General features: G+C 43.7%; 1 protein-coding gene across 2 annotated transcripts in view; it reads right to left on the reverse strand.

Annotated features, from left to right (window-relative positions):
- The window catches only part of LOC138662269 (uncharacterized), a 102,815-nt gene that overhangs the window by 1,730 nt on the left and 80,152 nt on the right, over positions 1–20,933 (reverse strand). For both annotated transcript variants that reach the window (XM_069747676.1, XM_069747674.1), the window contains exon 4: positions 17,643–17,760. In XM_069747676.1, coding sequence (XP_069603777.1) covers positions 17,643–17,760 — 118 coding nt within the window. The remainder of the gene's footprint in view (positions 1–17,642; positions 17,761–20,933) is intronic.

Here is a 20,933-nt window from a genome sequence, read left to right on the forward strand (position 1 = left end):
GTCTCCGAGTATTTATGACTCGGCAGCTGAATAATTTACAGCTATTAGCCAGGCTGAGTACATGTGGGGGTTACCTGGTTGCTAGGGAATCCCCACATGTAATCAAGCTGGCTAGTAGCTGTAAATCATTCAGCTGAGGTGATGAAAACTAAATCTCCGAGCAGTCAAATACTCGGAGATCACCCGAGCGTGCTCAGGAAATCACACTCGCTCATCACTAGTTAGGACAAGTGCCGTATTGAGAGTTTGCTGCCTTTTTGGTGCTGCAGATATTTGAGTGCAATGTTATTTTTACATGAAAAATTGACATGTTGCAGATTTCAAAATCGCATCAAATCAGTTTATGCAGTGTTAAAAAAACAAACAAATCTGCAGTGCTTGTTACAGTGTATTATAGCTCCCACTACTCCTGTGTTCGGGGGGGGGGGATCCCCTATGATATCCATATCCCAGAATATAGACATGGGAGCCGTAATGGGACAAGCTGAGACCTGCAGAAAAGGTCACAAGTTAGGCTACTTTCACACTAGCGTCGGAATCTCCCCGTCGCAATGCGTCGGGCAGAGATTCCGATGCTAGCGTTTAACACACTGCACAACAGAGGCAGCGGATGCATTTCTCCGGCGCATCCGCTGCCCCATTGTGAGGTGGGGGCGGAGTTCCGGCCGCGCATACGCGGTCGGAAAAAGCGGTCCGTCAGGAGCAAAAAACGTTACATGTAACGTTTTTTGCTCCCGGTGGTCCGCCACAACACAGCACAACCGTCGCACGACGGTTGCGACATGTGGCAAAGCGTCGCAATGCGTCGCTAATGTTAACCCCTTCCCGACCCATGACGCCACGTAGGCGTCATGAAAGTCGGTGCCAATCCGACCCATGACGCCTATGTGGCGTCATGGAAAGATCGCGTCCCTGCAGGCCGGGTGAAAGGGTTAACTCCCATTTCACCCGATCTGCAGGGACAGGGGGAGTGGTAGTTTAGCCCAGGGGGGGTGGCTTCACCCCCTCGTGGCTACGATCGCTCTGATTGGCAGTTTCACTTTCAACAGCCAATCAGAGCGATTTGTAATATTTCACCTATTATAACTGGTGAAATATTACAATCCAGCCATGGCCGATGCTGAAATATCATCGGCCATGGCTGGAAATACTAATGTGCCCCCACCCCACCCCTCCGATCGCCCCCCCCAGCCCTCCGATCTGCCCGGCACACTGCCCCGCTCCCTCCGTCCTGTGCTCCGCTCCCCCCCGTGCTCTTGTCCGCTCACCCCCGTGCTCCGCTCACCCCCGTGCTCCAATCCCCCCCCGGTGCTCCGTTCCACCCCCCCGTGCTCCGTTCCCCCCCCCCCCCTGTGGTCCCCCCCCACCCCATCATACTTACCGATCCAGCCGGGGTCCCGTCCGTCTTTTCCCTGGGCGCCGCCATCTTCCAAAATGGCGGGCGCATGCGCAGTGCGCCCGCCGAATCTGCCGGCCGGCAGATTCGTTCCAAAGTGCATTTTGATCACTGAGATAGATTATATCTCAGTGATCAAAATAAAAAAAAAATAATAAATGACCCCCCCTTGTCACCCCCATAGGTAGGGACAATAAAAAAATAAAGATTTTTTTTTTTTTTCCACTAATGTTAGAATAGGGTTAGGGTTAGGGGTAGGGTTAGGGTTAGGGCTAGGGTTTCGGTATGTGCACACGTATTCTGGTCCTCTGCGGATTTTTCCGCTGCGGATTTGATAAATCCGCAGTACTAAACCGCTGCGGATTTATGGCGGATTTACCGCGTTTTTTTCTGCGCATTTCACTGCGGTTTTACAACTGCGATTTTCTATTTGAGCAGTTGTAAAACCGCTGCGGAATCCGCACAAAGAAGTGACATGCTGTGGAATGTAAACCGCTGCGTTTCCGTGCAGTTTTTCCACAGCATGAGTACAGCGATTTTTGTTTCCCGTAGGTTTACATTGAACTGTAAACTCATGGGAAACTGCTGCGGATCCGCAGCGTTTTCCGCAGCGTGTGCACATACCTTTAGAATTAGGCTATGTGCACACGGTGTGGATTTGGCTGCGGATCTGCAGCGGATTGGCCGCTGCGGATTCGCAGCAGTGTTCCATCAGGTTTACAGTACCATGTAAACCTATGGAAAACCAAATCCGCTGTGCCCATGGTGCGGAAAATACCGCGCGGAAACGCTGCGTTGTATTTTCCACAGCATGTCAATTCTTTGTGCGGATTCCGCAGCGTTTTACACCTGTTCCTCAATAGGAATCCGCAGGTGAAATCCGCACAAAAAACACTGGAAATCCGCGGAAAATCCGCAGGTAAAACGCAGTGCCTTTTACCCGCGGATTTTTCAAAAATGGTGCGGAAATATCTCACACGAATCCGCAACGTGGGCACATAGCCTTAGGGTTAGGGTTGGAATTAGGGTTGTGGTTAGGGTTGTGATTAGGGTTATGGCTACAGTTGGGATTAGGGTTAGGGGTGTGTTGGGGTTAGTGTTGGAGTTAGAATTGAGGGGTTACCACTGTTTAGGCACATCAGGGGTCTCCAAACGCAACATGGCGCCACCATTGATTCCAGCCAATCTCGTATTCAAAAAGTCAAATGGTGCTCCCTCACTTCCGAGCCCTAACGTGTGCCCAAACAGTGGTTTACCCCCACATATGGGGTACCAGCATACTCAGGACAAACTGCGCAACAATTACTGGGGTCCAATTTCTCCTGTTACCCTTGTGAATCTAAAAAAATGCTTGCTAAAACATAATTTTTGAGGAAAGAAAATTGATTTTTTATTTTCACGGCTCTGCGTTGTAAACGTCTGTGAAGCACTTGAGGGTTCAAAGTGCTCACCACATATCTAGATAAGTTCCTTGGGGGGTCTAGTTTCTAAAATGGGGTCACTTGTGGGGGTTTCTACTGTTTAGGCACACCAGGGGCTCTGCAAACGCAACGTGACGCCCGCAGAGCATTCCATCAAAGTCTGCATTTCAAAACGTCACTACTTCAATTCCAAGCCCCGGCATGTGCCCAAACAGTAGTTTACCCCCACATATGGGGTATCACCGTACTCAGGAGAAACTGGACAACAAATATTGGGGTCAAATTTCTCCTGTTACCCTTGGGAAAATTAAAAAATTCTGGGCTAAATAATTATTTTTGAGGAAAGAAAACGTATTTATTATTTTCACGGCTCTGCATTATAAACTTCTATGAAGCGCTTGGGGGTTCAAAGTGCTCACCACACATCTAGATAAGTTCCTTTCGGGGTCTAGTTTCCAAAATGGGGTCACTTGTGGGGGGTCTCTACTGTTAAGCCACATCAGGGGCTCTGCAAACGCAACGTGACGCCCACAGAGCATTCCATCAAAGTCTGCATTTCAAAACGTCACTACTTCACTTCCGAGCCTCGGCATGTGCCCAAACAGTGGTTTACCCCCACATATGGGGTATCAGCGTACTCAGGAGAAATTGGACAACAACTTTTGGGGTCCAATTTCTTCTGTAACTCTTGGGAAAATAAAAAATTCTGGGCTAAATAATTATTTTTGAGGAAAGAAAACGTATTTATTATTTTCACGGCTCTGCATTATAAACTTCTATGAAGCACTTGGGGGTTCAAAGTGCTCACCACACATCTAGATAAGTTCCTTTGGGGGTCTAGTTTCCAAAATGGGGTCACTTGTGGGGGGTTTCTACTGTTAAGCCACATCAGGGGCTCTGCAAACGCAACGTGACGCCCACAGAGCATTCCATCAAAGTCTGCATTTCAAAACGTCACTACTTCACTTCCGAGCCCCGGCATGTGCCCAAACAGTGATTTACCCCCACATATGGGGTATCAGCGTACTCAGGAGAAACTGGACAACAACTTTTGGGGTGAAATTTCTCCTGTTACCCTTGGGAAAATAAAAAATTGCAGGCTAAAAGATCATTTTTGAGAAAATATATATTTTTTTTTATTTTCATGGCTCTGCGTTATAAACTTCTGTGAAGCACTTGGGGGTTCAAAGTCCTCACCACACATCTAGATTAGTTCCTTTGGGGGTCTAGTTTCCAAAATGGGGTCATTTCTGGGGGATCTCCAATGTTTAGGCACACAGGGGCTCTCCAAACGTGACATGGTGTCCGCTAATGATTGGAGCTAATTTTCCATTTAAAAAGCCAAATGGCGTGCCATCCCTTCCGAGCCCTGCCGTGCGCCCAAACAGTGGTTTACCCCCACATATGGGGTATCAGCGTACTCAGGACAAACTGGACAACAATATTTGTGGTCCAATTTCTCCTATTATCCTTGGCAAAATAGGAAATTCCAGGCTAAAAAATCATTTTTGAGGAAAGAAAAATTATTTTTTATTTTCATGGCTCTGCGTTTTAAACTTCTGTGAAGCACCTGGGGGTTTAAAGTGCTCACTAGGCATCTAAATAAGTTCCTTGGGGGGTCTAGTTTCCAAAATGGGGTCACTTGTGGGGGAGCGCCAATGTTTAGGCACACAGGAGCTATCCAAACGCGACATGGTGTCCGCTAACGATGGAAATAATTTTTCATTCAAAAAGTCAAATGGCGCTCCTTCCCTTCCGAGCCTTACCATGTGCCCAAACAGTGGTTTACCCCCACATGTGAGGTATTGGTGTACTCTGGAGAAATTGCCCAACACATTTTAGGATCCATTTTATCCTGTTGCCCATGTAAAAATGAAAAAATTTAGGCTAAAAGAATTTTTTTGTGAAAAAAAAGTACTTTTTCATTTTTACGGATCAATTTGTGAAGCACCTGGGGGTTCAAAGTGCTCACTATGCATCTAGATAAGTTCCTTGGGGCGTCTAGTTTCCAAAATGGGGTCACTTGTGGGGGAGCTCCAATTTTTAGGCACACGGGGGCTCTCCAAACGTGACATGGTGTCCGCTAAAGAGTGGAGCCAATTTTTAATTCAAAAAGTCAAATGGCGCTCCTTCCCTTCCAAGCCCTGCCGTGCGCCCAAACAGTGGTTTACCCCCACATATGAGGTATCAGCGTACTCAGGACAAATTGGACAACAACTTTCGTGGTTCAGTTTCTCCTTTTACCATTGGGAAAATAAAAAAATTGTTGCTAAAAGATAATTTTTGTGACTAAAAAGTTAAATGTTCATTTTTTCCTTCCATGTTGCTTCTGCTGCTGTGAAGCACCTGAAGGGTTAATAATCTTCTTGAATGTGGTTTTGAGTACCTTGAGGGGTGCAGTTTTTAGAATGGTGTCACTTTTGGGTATTTTCAGCCATATAGACCCCTCAAACTGACTTCAAATGTGAGGTGGTCCCTAAAAAAAATGGTTTTGTAAATTTCGTTGTAAAAATGACAAATCACTGGTCAAATTTTAACCCTTATAACTTCCTAACAAAAAAAAATTTTGTTTCCAAAATTGTGCTGATGTAAAGTAAACATGTGGGAAATGTTATTTATTAACTATTTTGTGTCACATATCTCTCTGGTTTAACAGAATAAAAATTCAAAATGTGAAAATTGCGAAATTTTCGCCAAATTTCCGTTTTTATCACAAATAAACGCAGAATTTATTGACCTAAATTTACCGCTAACATGAAGCCCAATATGTCACGAAAAAACAATCTCAGAACCGCTAGGATCCGTTGAAGCGTTCCTGAGTTATTACCTCATAAAGGGACACTGGTCAGAATTGCAAAAAACGGCAAGGTCTTTAAGGTCAAAATAGGCTGGGTCATGAAGGGGTTAATCTATGGGGCAAAAAACGCATCCTGCAATCAACTTTGCAGGATGCGTTTTTTGCCATAAATGACGTATTGCGACATCTGGCAAAAAACGCCAGTGTGAAAGTAGCCTTACAGCGCAACAGAAAATGCGACAATGTACAGCAGTCTTAAAAATAATAGCATAATCTTTGTTAGCTTTTATTTCCAGCATTGTGAACATTGCACACGGTTTTCTAATTCAAAACATTTAGAGAAAAGTAGATAATTTTTAACTACAGAAAACAAAAAATGAACATTGGGCTGTTCTAAAAGATAGCAGTGTCTGCATTGCTCTTTAGGAACTCACACTATGAATTATTTTTAATAACGATTTAGCATTCCTGTGAATCACTAACCTAATATTTAGTTGTGTACCCACAGTTTGTTGGAACGGTTTCACATCTATGTTGCATAGAATCTGGCACCTGTCACCTGTTATTCCAGCCCAGGATGCTTGGACGACATCCCACAATCTTTTGGCATTTGTTGGCTTTTGCCTCAGAAATGGCATTTTTATTGTCACCCCACAAGTGTTCTGCGGATTAAGGTCCGGGGACTGGTCTGGCCATTCCATAACCTCAATTTTGTTGGACTGGAACCAAGATTTTGCTAGTTTACTGGTGTGTTTAGGGTCAATGTTTTGTCGAACCGCCCATTTCAAGGGCATATCCTCTTCAGCGTATGGCAACATCATCTCTTCAAGTATTTTAATATATGCAAACTGGTCCATGATCCCTAGTATGCGGTAAAATAGGTCCAGCACCATAGTAACGGAAAAATGTCCATATCATGATGCTTGCACCACCATGCTTCACTGTCTTCAGAGTGTACTGTGGCCTGGATACAGAGTTTGTGGGTCGGCTGACGAACAGTCTGCGGCCCTTGGACCCAAAAAGAACAATTTTACTTTCATCAGTTCACAAAATGTTTCTCCATTTCTCTTTAGGCCAGTTGATGTGTTCTTTGGCAAATTGTATCCGCTTCAGTACATTATTTATTTATTTTTTTAACAGTTGGACTTTGCAGTTACTTCTTGCTAAGGCTGGTTTCACATTTGCGGTTGTTGCCGCAGTGTTTGTACCGCATATAAACGCATGCGTTTTGTTTTCCTATATTTAACCCCTTTCTGACATTAGACGTACTATCCCGTCGAGGTGGGGTGGGCCCCTATGACCACCGACGGGATAATACGTCATATGCGATCGGCAGCGCTCACGGGGGGAGCGCCGTCGATCGCGGCCGGGTGTCAGCTGTTTATCGCAGCTCACATCCGGCACTATGTGCCAGGAGCGGTCACGGACCGCCCCCGGCACATTAACCCCTGGCACACCGCGATCAAAGATGATCGCGATGTGCCGGCGGTATGGGGAAGCTTTCCGCAGGGAGGGGGCTCCCTGCGGGCTTCCCTGAGCCCCCCGCAGCAACGCGATGTGATCGCGTTGCTGCGAGGGTCTTACCTCCCTCCCTGCCTGCTCCAGCCCCGGATCCAAGATGGCCGCGGATCCGGGTCCTGCAGGGAGGGAGGTGGCTTCACAGAGCCTGCTCAGAGCAGGCACTGTGAAGCCTGCAGCACTGTAAGTCAGATCAGTGATCTGACAGAGTGCTATGCAAACTGTCAGATCATTGATCTGTGATGTCCCCCCCTGGGACAAAATAAAAAAGTTAAAAAAAAAAAAATTCCAAATGTGTAAAAAAAATAAAAAAAAATATTCCTAAATAATGAAAAAAAAAAAAAAATATTATTCCAATAAATATATTTCTTCATCTAAATAAAAAAAACAAACAATAAAAGTACACATATTTAGTATCGCCGCGTCCGTAACGACCCAACCCATAAAACTGACCCACTAGTTAACCCCTTCAGTAAACACCGTAAGGAAAAAAAACAAAAACGAGGCAACGAAAAAAACGAAACACACATTCGCCAGAAGACTCGCTACACTCATCAGGAGGGCGTTAAACTAGAAGAAGAGGGGACGAGAAGAAAAACATTAGACTCGAACAAAGAAGACTCAGGAAAACATACTCAGAAGGGAGGTAAGAACATTTCTAAAACAATCCACAGCGAGGAGATTGGAACAAAACAAAATCCTCTAAACTGCATGCTCGCAAACGCCAGAAGCCTGACAAACAAGAAGGAAGAACTAGAAGCAGAAATATCTACAGGTAACTTTGACATAGTGGGAATAACCGAGACATGGTTAGAAAGGATCGTAAAAATCGGAGAGGAGGAGGGGTTTGTCTCTATGTAAAGTCTTGTCTAAAGTCCACTTTAAGGGAGGATATTAGCGAAGGGAATGAAGATGTCGACTCCATATGGGTCGAAATTAATGGACGGAAAAATGGTAACAAAATTCTCATTGGGGTCTGTTACAAACCCCCAAATATAACAGAAACCATGGAAAGTCCACTTCTAAAGCAGATAGATGAAGCTGCAACCCATAATGAGGTCCTGGTTATGGGGGACTTTAACTACCCGGATATTAACTGGGAAACAGAAACCTGTGAAACCCATAAAGGCAACAGGTTTCTGCTAATAACCAAGAAAAATTATCTTTCACAATTGGTGCAGAATCCAACCAGAGGAGCAGCACGTTTAGACCTAATACTATCTAATAGACCTGACAGAATAACAAATCTGCAGGTGGTCGGGCATCTAGGAAATAGCGACCACAATATTGTACAGTTTCACCTGTCTTTCACTAGGGGGACTTGTCAGGGAGTCACAAAAACAATGAACTTTAGGAAGGCAAAGTTTGACGAGCTTAGAGATGCCCTTAATCTGGTAGACTGGGACAATATCCTCAGAAATAAGAATACAGATAATAAATGGAAAATGTTTAAGAACATCCTAAATAGGCACTGTAAGCGGTTTATACCTTGTGGGAATAAAAGGACTAGAAATAGGAAAAACCCAATGTGGCTAAACAAAGAAGACAGGCAATTAACAGTAAAAAGAAAGCATTTGCACTACTAAAGCAGGATGGCACCATTGAAGCTCTAAAAAACTATAGGGAGAAAAATACTTTATCTAAAAAACTAATTAAGGCTGTGTTCACACGTTGCGTTTTTTTCGCGGTTTTTCCCGATAAAAACGCTATAAAACCGCAAAAAAACCGCATACAATAAGCATCCCATCATTTAGAATGAATTCCGCATGTTTTGTGCACATGATGCGTTTTTTTCCGCAAAAAAAACGCATACCGCACAAAATCCGGACATGCTCTATCTTTTTGCGGTTTTTTTGCGGATTTCCCACTCCAAAATGCATTGGGAAGTGTCCGGAAAAAACCGCGGCAAAAACGCGTCAAAATCGCGGCAAAAACGCATGCGGTTTTCGTGCGGATTTCATGCAGAAAATGTCCGGAATTCTCAGGAATTTTCTGCATGAATTCCTGAACGTGTGCACATAGCCTAAAGCTGCCAAAAAGGAAACAGAGAAGCACATTGCTAAGGAGAGTAAAACTAATCCCAAACTGTTCTTCAACTATATCAATAGTAAAAGAATAAAAACTGAAAATGTAGGCCCCTTAAAAAATAGTGAGGAAAGAATGGTTGTAGATGACGAGGAAAAAGCTAACATATTAAACACCTTCTTCTCCACGGTATTCACGGTGGAAAATGAAATGCTAGGTGAAATCCCAAGAAACAATGAAAACCCTATATTAAGGGTCACCAATCTAACCCAAGAAGAGGTGCGAAACCGGCTAAATAAGATTAAAATAGATAAATCTCCGGGTCCGGATGGCATACACCCACGAGTACTAAGAGAACTAAGTAATGTAATAGATAAACCATTATTTCTTATTTTTAGGGACTCTATAGCGACGGGGTCTGTTCCGCAGGACTGGCGCATAGCAAATGTGGTGCCAATATTCAAAAAGGGCTCTAAAAGTGAACCTGGAAATTATAGGCCAGTAAGTCTAACCTCTATTGTTGGTAAAATATTTGAAGGGTTTCTGAGGGATGTTATTCTGGATTATCTCAATGAGAATAACTGTTTAACTCCATATCAGCATGGGTTTATGAGAAATCGCTCCTGTCAAACCAATCTAATCAGTTTTTATGAAGAGGTAAGCTATAGGCTGGACCACGGTGAGTCATTGGACGTGGTATATCTCGATTTTTCCAAAGCGTTTGATACCGTGCCGCACAAGAGGTTGGTACACAAAATGAGAATGCTTGGTCTGGGGGAAAATGTGTGTAAATGGGTTAGTAACTGGCTTAGTGATAGAAAGCAGAGGGTGGTTATAAATGGTATAGTCTCTAACTGGGTCGCTGTGACCAGTGGGGTACCGCAGGGGTCGGTATTGGGACCTGTTCTCTTCAACATATTCATTAATGATCTGGTAGAAGGTTTACACAGTAAAATATCGATATTTGCAGATGATACAAAACTATGTAAAGCAGTTAATACAAGAGAAGATAGTATTCTGCTACAGATGGATCTGGATAAGTTGGAAACTTGGGCTGAAAGGTGGCAGATGAGGTTTAACAATGATAAATGTAAGGTTATACACATGGGAAGAAGGAATCAATACCACCATTACACACTGAACGGGAAACAACTGGGTAAATCTGACAGGGAGAAGGACTTGGGGATCCTAGTTAATGATAAACTTACCTGGAGCAGCCAGTGCCAGGCAGCAGCTGCCAAGGCAAACAAAATCATGGGGTGCATTAAAAGAGGTCTGGATACACATGATGAGAGCATTATACTGCCTCTGTACAAATCCCTAGTTAGACCGCACATGGAGTACTGTGTCCAGTTTTGGGCACCGGTGCTCAGGAAGGATATAATGGAACCAGAGAGAGTACAAAGGAGGGCAACAAAATTAATAAAGGGGATGGGAGAACTACAATACCCAGATAGATTAGCGAAATTAGGATTATTTAGTCTAGAAAAAAGACGACTGAGGGGCGATCTAATAACCATGTATAAGTATATAAGGGGACAATACAAATATCTCGCTGAGGATCTGTTTATGCCAAGGAAGGTGACGGGCACAAGGGGGCATTCTTTGCGTCTGGAGGAGAGAAGGTTTATCCACCAACATAGAAGAGGATTCTTTACTGTTAGGGCAGTGAGAATCTGGAATTGCTTGCCTGAGGAGGTGGTGATGGCGAACTCAGTCGAGGGGTTCAAGAGAGGCCTGGATGTCTTCCTGGAGCAGAACAATATTGTATCATACAATTATTAGGTTCTGTAGAAGGACGTAGATCTGGGGATTTATTATGAAGAAATATAGGCTGAACTGGATGGACAAATGTCTTTTTTCGGCCTTACTAACTATGTTACTATGTTACTATGAGGCAAAAAACAACGCTTTATTATCATACCGGCAAACAAAAAGTGGAATAACACGCGATCAAAAAGACAGATATAAATAACCATGGTACCGCTGAAAACGTCATCTTGTCCCGCAAAAAACGAGCCGCCATACAGCATCATCAGCAAAAAAATAAAAAAGTTATAGTCCTGAGAATAAAACGATGCAAAAATAATTTTTCTGTAAAATAGTTTTTATTGTATAAAAGCGCCAAAACATAAAAAAATGATATAAATGAGGTGACGCTGTAATCGTACTGACCCGAAGAATAAAACTGCTTTATCAATTTTACCAAACGCGGAACGGTATAAACGCCTCCCCCAAAAGAAATTCATGAATAGCTGGTTTTTGGTCATTCTTCCTCACAAAAATCGGAATAAAAAGCGATCAAAAAATGTCACGTGCCCGAAAATGTTACCAATAAAAACGTCAACTCGTCCCGCAAAAAACAAGACCTCACATGACTCTGTGGACCGAAATATGGAAAAATTATAGCTCTCAAAATGTGGTAACGCAAAAAATATTTTTTGCAATAAAAAGCGTCTTTCAGTGTGTGACGGCTGCCAATCATAAAAATCCGCTAAAAAACCCACTATAAAAGTAAATCAAACCCCCCTTCATCACCCCCTTAGTTAGGGAAAAATTAAAAAAATGTATTTCCATTTTCCCATTAGGGCTAGGGTTGGGGCTACAGTTAGGGTTGGGGCTAAAGTTAGGGTTAGGGTTTAGATTACATTTACAGTTGGGAATAGGGTTGGGATTAGGGTTAGGGGTGTGTCAGGGTTAGAGGTGTGGTTAGGGTTACTGTTGGAATTAGGGTTAGGGGTGTGTTTGGATTAGGGTTTGTTTTAATTGGGGGGTTTCCACTGTTTAGGCACATCAGGGGCTCTCCAAACACGACATGGCGTCCGATCTCAATTCCAGCCAATTCTGCGTTGAAAAAGTAAAACAGTGCTCCTTCCCTTCCGAGCTCTCCCGTGTGCCCAAACAGGGGTTTACCCCAACATATAGGGTATCAGCGTACTCAGGACAAATAGGACAACAACTTTTGGGGTCCAATTTCTTTTGTTATCTTTGGGAAAATACAAAACTGGGGGCTAAAAAATAATTTTTGTGGGAAAAAAAAAGTTATTTTCACGGCTCTGCGTTACAAACTGTAGTGAAACACTTGGGGGTTCAAAGCTCTAACAACACATCTAGATGAGTTCCTTAGGGGGTCTACTTTCCAAAATGGTGTCACTTGTGGGGGGTTTCTACTGTTTAGGTACATTAGGGGCTCTGCAAACGCAATGTGACACCTGCAGACCATTCCAGCTAAGTCTGCATTCCAAATGGCGCTCCTTCCCTTCTGAGCCCTCCCATGCGCCCAAACAGTGGTTTACCCCCACATATGGGGTATCAGCGTACTCAGGACAAATTGTACAACAACTTTTGGGGTCCAATTTCTTCTCTTACCCTTGGAAAAATAAAACATTGGGGGCAAAAAATAATTTTTGTGAAAAAATATGATTTTTTATTTTTACGATTCTGCATTATAAACTTCTGTGAAGCACTTGGTGGGTCAAAGTGCTCACCACACCTCCAGATAAGTTCCTTAAGGGGTCTACTTTCCAAAATGGTGTCACTTGTGGGGGGCTTCAATGTTTAGGCACATCAGTGGCTCTCCAAACGCAACATGGCGTCCCATCTCAATTCCTGTCAATTTTGCATTGAAAAGTCAAATGGCGCTCCTTCGCTTCCGAGCTCTGTCATGCGCCCAAACAGTGGTTTACCCCCACATATGGGGTATCGGTGTACTCAGGACAAATTGTACAACAACTTTTGGGGTCTATTTTCTCCTGTTACCCTTGGTAAAATAAAACAAATTGGAGCTGAAGTAAATTTTTTGTGAAAAAAAGTTAATTGTTCATTTTTATTTAAACATTCCAAAAATTCCTGTGAAACACCAGAAGGGTTAATAAACTTCTTGAATATGGTTTTGAGCAACATGAGGGGTGCAGTTTTTAGAATGGTATCACACTTGGGTATTTTCTATCATATAGACCCCTCAAAATGACTTTAAATGAGATGTGGTCCCTAAAAAAAAAAAAAAAAAAAAAATGGTGTTGTAAAAATGAGAAATTGCTGGTCAACTTTTAACCCTTATAACTCCCTAACAAAAAAAAATTTTGGTTCCAAAATTGTGCTGATGTAAAGTAGACATGTGGGAAATATTACTTATTAAGTATTTTGTGTGACATATCTCTGTGATTTAATTGCATAAATATTCAAAGTTAGAAAATTGCGAAATTTTCATAATTTTCGCCAAATTTCCGTTTTTTTCACAAATAAATGCAGGTACTATCAAAGAATTTTTACCACTATCATGAAGTACAGTATGTCACGAGAAAACAATGTCAGAATCACTGGGATCCGTTGAAGCGTTCCAGAGTTATAACCTCATAAAGGGACAGTGGTCAGAATTGTAAAAATTGTCCCGGTCATTAACGTGCAAACCACCCTTGGGGGTAAAGGGGTTAACATTAAAAACGCATGTGTTTTTGTTTTCTCGCGTTTTGCCGCGTTTGACGACGCATGCGTTTTTTCGTCGTTTGCGGCTTGCCGCGGAAATGCAACATGTAGTAATTTCTAGAGGCGTCTATTTGCCGCCAGGAAACGCATGCGGTCGATTGCGCAAGGATTGCGACAAAAAAACGCATTGTTGTCTATGTAAACCCATGCGTTTTTAAGCACATGCGTTTGGTTGCGTTTTTGAATGCATGCGTTTCAATAGAGAAAAACAAGTCTAGACACTAATAAGCCACCCCCACCATCAAGGTGATAAAGGGATCCAAACCCTAACGGGAAAATGGAAATAAATACATTTTTTTAATTTTTCCCTAACTAAGGAGTTGATGAAGGGGGTTTGATTTCTATTTATAACGAGTTTTCTAGTGGATTTTTATGATTGGCAGCTGTCACACACTAAAAGACGCTTTTTATTACAAAAAATATTTTTGCGTTACCACATTTTAAGAGCTACAATTTTTCCATATTTTGGTCCACAGAGTCATGTGAGGTCTTGTTTTTTGCGGGACGAGTTGACATTTTTATTGGTAACATTTTCGGGCACGTGTCATTTTTGATCGCTTTTTATTCCGATTTTTGTGAAGCAGAATGAACAAAAACCAGCTATTCATGAATTTCTTTTGGGGGGCCATTTATACCGTTCCGCGTTTCGTCATAATACACGCCCTCTGTAGTCCCATTGGCGGTGTCTGGTTATCTTGATTTTTCTCTTGTGAAATTTCTCATCATGTGTACCAAAAACGCAAACGCAGGAAAAATGCATATAAACGCGTACAAACGCGGCGTTTTTTTAAGCGCATGCATCTAAAAAACGCCGCGTTTGTACGCGTTTTTTCCACCACTTGCGGATGCGTTTTAAATGCTGCAAATTTAAACGCAAATGTGAAACTAGCCTAAGAGATTAGCTTCACACAGGCACCTTCTACCTGTCACAGTCCTCACAGGAAACTTGAGACTGTCTGAGCATCCTGGAGCTGATAATTGACGGAGCCGTTGCCATTCTGGCTATTAATCCATCCAATCGAATGGTAGTCATCCATTTACTTGAATATCTCTCTGGTTTGGTTTTCCATTTTAAAGCATTGGAGATAATTTTAGCTGAACAGCCGATAATTGTCAGCACTTCTTTATAAGTTTTACCTTCTCCAATCAACTTTTTAATCAAAGTTCATAGTAACATAGTAACATAGTAAGGCCGAAAAAAGACATTTGTCCATCCAGTTCAGCCTATATTCCATCATAATAAATCCCCAGATTTACGTCCTTCTACAGAACCTAATAATTGTATGATACAATATTGTTCTGCTCCAGGAAGACATCCAGGCCTCTCTTGAACCCCTCGACTGAGTTGGCCATCACCACCTCCTCAGGCAAGCAATTCCAGATTCTCACTGCCCTAACAGTAAAGAATCCTCTTCTATGTTGGTGGAAAAACCTTCTCTCCTCCAGACGCAAAGAATGCCCCCTTGTGCCCGTCACCTTCCTTGGTATAAACAGATCCTCAGCGAGATATTTGTATTGTCCCCTTATATACTTATACATGGTTATTAGATCGCCCCTCAGTTGTCTTTTTTCTAGACTAAATAATCCTAATTTCGCTAATCTATCTGGGTATTGTAGTTCTCCCATCCCCTTTATTAATTTTGTTGCCCTCCTTTGTACTTTCTCTAGTTCCATTATATCCTTCCTGAGCACCGGTGCCCAAAACTGGACACAGTACTCCATGTGCAGTCTAACTAGGGATTTGTACAGAGGCAGTATAATGCTCTCATCATGTGTATCCAGACCTCTTTTAATGCACCCCATGATCCTGTTTGCATTGGCAGCTGCTGCCTGGCACTGGCTGCTCCAGGTAAGTTTATCATTAACTAGGATCCCCAAGTCCTTCTCCCTATCAGATTTACCCAGTGGTTTCCCGTTCAGTGTGTAATGGTGATATTGATTCCTTCTTCCCATGTGTATAACCTTACATTTATCATTGTTAAACCTCATCTGCCACCTTTCAGCCCAAGTTTCCAACTTATCCAGATCCATCTGTAGCAGAATACTATGTTCTCTTGTATTTACTGCTTTACATAGTTTTGTATCATCTGCAAATATCGATATTTTACTGTGTAAACCTTCTACCAGATCATTAATGAATATGTTGAAGAGAACAGGTCCCAATACCGACCCCTGCGGTACCCCACTGGTCACAGTGACCCAGTTAGAGACTATACCATTTATAACCACCCTCTGCTTACTATCACTAAGCCAGTTACTAACCCATTTACACACATTTTCCAGACCAAGCATTCTCATTTTGTGTACCAACCTCTTGTGCGGCACAGTTCGCTGTTCTTCTGAACAAGGTCTCGAACGATCCATATTTCTCAGGCTTTCAATAAGTGCATGTACAACATGTCCTAGTTTCACCCTTAAATAAGGGCTGCCTGATTCACACCTGTCACTTCACAGAATGACTGACCTCTCTAATTGATCTCCACACTGCTACTGAACACTTTACCCTTTCAATTTAATATTCTAATACAGAGACTCAAACACCTGCAGATCACGAATGCGGAGTCTGGTGGTTTTTTTACAATACACTGCACCAACTGGTAAATGGTTTGACCTGTGGCAATATAATTTACTAGCTATTGAACCCGTTCTACGCCCGGGTGGCGAGCATTTATATTGGTATATGGTCTCCATCCTGGTATGTGCTGCTCCATCCTGCGTCCCCATCCTGTCATGTGCTGCTCCATCCTGCGTCCCCATCCTGTCATGTGCTGCACCCATCCTGCGCCCCCATCCTGTCATGTGCTGCTCCATCCTGCGTCCCCATCCTGTCATGTGCTGCACCCCCATTCTGTCATGTGCTGCTCCCATCCTGCGCCCCCATTCTGACATGTGCTGCTCCCATCCTGCGCCCCCATTCTGACATGTGCTGCACCCATCCTGCGCCCCCGTTCTGTCATGTGCTGCTTCCATCCTGCACCCCCGTTTTGTCATGTGCTGCTGCCATCCTGCACCCCCGTTCTGTCATGTGCTGCTGCCATCCTGCGCCCCCGTTGTCATGTGCTGCAGCCATCCTGCGCCCCCGTTCTGTCATGTGCTGCCCTATTCTGTCATGTGCTGCTCCCATCCTGCGCCCCCGTTCTGTCATGTGCTGCTCCCATCCATATGCCCCATACGCTGCTCCATAAAGGTTTATGACCCCCATCAGGTGGCGTAAGTAACAAATAGCTGTGGCATGAAGTGCCACAGCCTCATGGCACAGCAATTTGTTACTTACGCTACCTGATTCTTTTCCGGCGCCATTGTCTTGCTCCTCCTGGTGCCGGAATCGGCGCCTGCGCAGTCCGCGCTTTCCGGCGCCATTTTCTTCAAGACACACTAGTGTGTGTCTTCAAGAAAATGCCGCTGGTAAGCGCGGACTGCGCAGGCGCCGATTCCGGCACCGGGAGGAGCAAGACAATGGCGCCGGAAAGGAATGGCGTAAGTAACAAATTGCTGTGGCATGAAGTGCCACAGCCTCATGGGACACAAAGTTTTTACATACGCTATTCGTTTCGGGCGCCATTGTCTTGCTCCTGGTGCCGGAATCGGCGCCTGCGCAGTCCGCGCTTTCCGGCGCCATTTTCTTGAAGACACACAGTGTGTCTTCAAGAAAATGGCGCCGGAAAGCGCGGACTGCGCAGGCGCCGATTCCGGCACCAGGAGGAGCAAGACAATGGCGCCCGAAACGAATAGCGTAAGTAAAAACTTACTATGGCGGCGAATTATTTGCATAATCAGGGCGCACATATGTAGACGGCGTCCCCGTGCTCCCGACCCCCTGCTCTCGGCGGCATTTTTTCTATAATGTAACGCTAGGAGCGTCGCGCCTGCGCAGTCTATTAAGGCTTCGGACAGAGTGACGCTCCCAGCGTTATATTATAGATACCAAAAATAGTGATTAATCTGGTCAGTCATATTGGACTGCTATTATTTTGAACACTACTGTAAGGTCTAGTATTACCTCCTCCAAATGATGATGATCCCAGCGATGATTATGATGATGATGATGATGATGATGATGATGATGATGATGAAGACGACGACCCCAATGATCACAGCTACTTCACCATTACTTAACCCTGAAATGTAAAGTACAGAACACAGTTACAACCTCCGAGACAGCCTCCACTTCACATCTTCTATGGCCGGTGGAAAGGGATAATGTGCACATTATAGAAATCCTTACAATGACCAATGGCTAAACTGCAACAGCGTATAAGTAAATCCTACAAGAAAAAAACGCGCTTGTATAGAGTGTAAAATAAAATACTTATTGAATCACTATAAAACTATACTACAAAACACTGATGCATCAAAATACATAAAAGGTTCCAGAGAAAAGTCAGCACAATGAACGGATATCAGGGGATTGGCAACATTACTCATGATCAATGGGCGGTGAATTTCACAAAATTCATCACATAGATATAAATCAAAAATCATATATGACATAAGTGCAAATATAAATGATTCCGTGAGGCTAGAGCATAATTTTTAAACATGATTAATAAAGTGCAATTCATAACCCATCTAATAAATATAGAACCACAATACTGAGTCCATTCAAAAAATGTATTTAAAAAAGTAAGGAACCATTGCTGACACCCACCAGTCTCCAGGGACCCGCGCCCCGATGCACTAACCAGAGAGGCAAATTGGGAAGGCGATATTTTCAGGTGTGGATTTCCACTTGGATTGGTTTGAGGGGCATATAAATTGAAGTCATATGAGATTATCACATCCCCCTTAAAGGGAACCTGTCACCCCGAAATTCGCGGGTGAGGTAAGCCCACCGGCATCAGGGGCTTATCTACAGCATTTTGTAATGCTGTAGATAAGCCCCCGATGTTACCTGAAAGAGGAGAAAAAGACGTTATATTATACTCACCCAGGGGCGGTCCCGCTGCTGGTCAGGTCAAACGGGCGTCTCCGGTCCGCTGCGGCGCCTCCCATCTTCATTACAAGACGTCCTCTTCTGATCTTCAGCCACGGCTCCGACGCAGGCGTACTTTGCTCTGCCCTGTTGAGGGCAGACAAAGTACTGCAGTGCGCAGGCGCCAGGCCTCTGACCTTTCCGGCACCTGCGCACTGCAGTACTATCCTCTGCCCTCAACAGGGCAGAGCAAAGTACGCCTGCGTCGGAGCCGTGGCTGAAGATCAGAAGAGGACGTCTTGTAATGAAGATGGGAGGCGCCGCAGCGGACCAGAGACACCCATCCGACCTGACCAGCAGCGGGACCGCCCCTGGGTGAGTATAATCTAACGTCTTTTTCTCCTCTTTCAGGTAACATCGGGGGCTTATCTACAGCATTACAGAATGCTGCACATAAGCCCCTGATGCCGGTGGGCTTACCTCACCCGCGATTTTCGGGGTGACAGGTTCCCTTTAAGAAAACTGTGTGAGAAACACGCGTTGGGGAGCGGGTGCCTGGTATGGGTCAGCAATGGCTACTTACCTTTAAATAAATGGTTTTTTTTAATTAACGCTATATTATTCTATATTTATCAAAACCTTCAGCCCCTGAGCCTGTTTTCACCTTCCTGACCAGGGAACAATTTTACAATTCTGACCAGTGTCACTTTATGTGGTAATAACTCTGGAACATTTCAACAAATCCCAGTGATTCTGAGAATGTTTTTTACTGACACATTGCACTTTATGTTAGTGGTAAACTTGGGTTGATATTTTTTGTGTTCCTGAAAATACTGGAAATTTGTCAAGAGAAATTTTCAAACTTCTTCATTTTTATGCCCCGAAACCAAAGTTATGTAACAAAAATAGTTAATAAATAACATTTTCCATATGTCTACATCAGAACAAGTTTTGAAACAATTTTGAAGGAACAACATCACGTTTGAAGCGACTATGAGGGGTATACAAGAGACAGAAAATATCAAAAGTGACACCATGTAAAAAAAAAAACTGCATCCCTCAAAGTGCTGAAAAGCACATTGAAGTTTATTAACCCTTTAGGTGCTGTACAGTAATTCCAAATAGACAATGAACCAGAAGGCGCTGCACTGACACCTGAAATTGATTGCAGCAAATATAAGGACAAAACCACTCTATTCGTCCAAAAAATAAACAATATAAAAATATTTTCAATATTTGCGCTAAAAATTCAGTTAAAAACATAATTAAAACACCGTATTAACCCCTCACTGATAGTAACATGGGGGCTAGTAGATGGTTACCTCGATCCTTTAGATTGTATTCAGATGGTGCCTCCTGCGTCCTTGAAGGTCCTTCAAGTGGCGCTCTGTTTCCTATATGATTTCTCTGTTCCAATAATGCCAGATGCCGGAAAGTGGTGGGTAATAATAATAAGAAGAAAAAGCGGTTGTCCGGAGGATGCCGTCCCGGCCGGTGACTGGCGTACCTCCTGGAAAATACAGGTCTGACGTGCACTAGCAGTAACCGCTCAATCCAAAGGATAAAGCCGGCAAGGCGCATCACGTGACGTCACTGACACGTGATGGCTTCACATGACCGGCTACAGGGCGCACACAGAACCACACTATCCTACGCGTTTCGGAAACTCTGATTCCTTCCTCAGGCTGTACAGCAATTAAAGCAATGGGGAAGGAAACGATAAAACTTAAATTTACCCATAGCAATGTTGTTTAAGCCCAGGTTAACAGGAGAAAATGAACTAAAAAAAAATTTCACAAGAGTACGCAGATACCTCATGTGGGGAAATACTACTGTTTGGGCGATTGGCAGGGCAGCGGAAAATTGTCTGGAACAGATAGCGGACACCATGTCACAGGTGCAGAGTCCCTGATGTGCCTGAACAGTGGAAATCCCTCCACAAGTGACCACATGTTGGAAACTACACCCCTCAAGAAAATTATCTAGAGGTATGGTGAGATCCTTAAACAATATGTGGCTGTTCAGTACTGCTTCGCCACATGGTGAGACTCCGGAGGGAAGGAGCGCTATTTGACTCTGAGAACAAATTATTGTAGAATAGTTTGCAGACTCCATATACAGGGTCCCCAAGTGCTAAAAAAGCAGAATCCTCCTCAAGTGACCCCATTTTTGAAATTATACCCCTTTGGGAATTTATTTACAGACTAGATGGTGGCCCGATTGTAACGCATCGGGTATTCTAGAATATGCATATCCACGTAGTATATTGCACAGCTCACATAGTATATCGCCCAGCCACGTAGTATATCGCCCAGCCACGTAGTATATCGCCCAGTCACGTAGTATATCGCCCAGTCACGTAGTATATCGCCCAGTCAC

Source organism: Ranitomeya imitator, chromosome 2 (assembly GCF_032444005.1).
Source record: "Ranitomeya imitator isolate aRanImi1 chromosome 2, aRanImi1.pri, whole genome shotgun sequence".
In the NCBI taxonomy this organism is placed as follows: domain Eukaryota; kingdom Metazoa; phylum Chordata; class Amphibia; order Anura; family Dendrobatidae; genus Ranitomeya; species Ranitomeya imitator.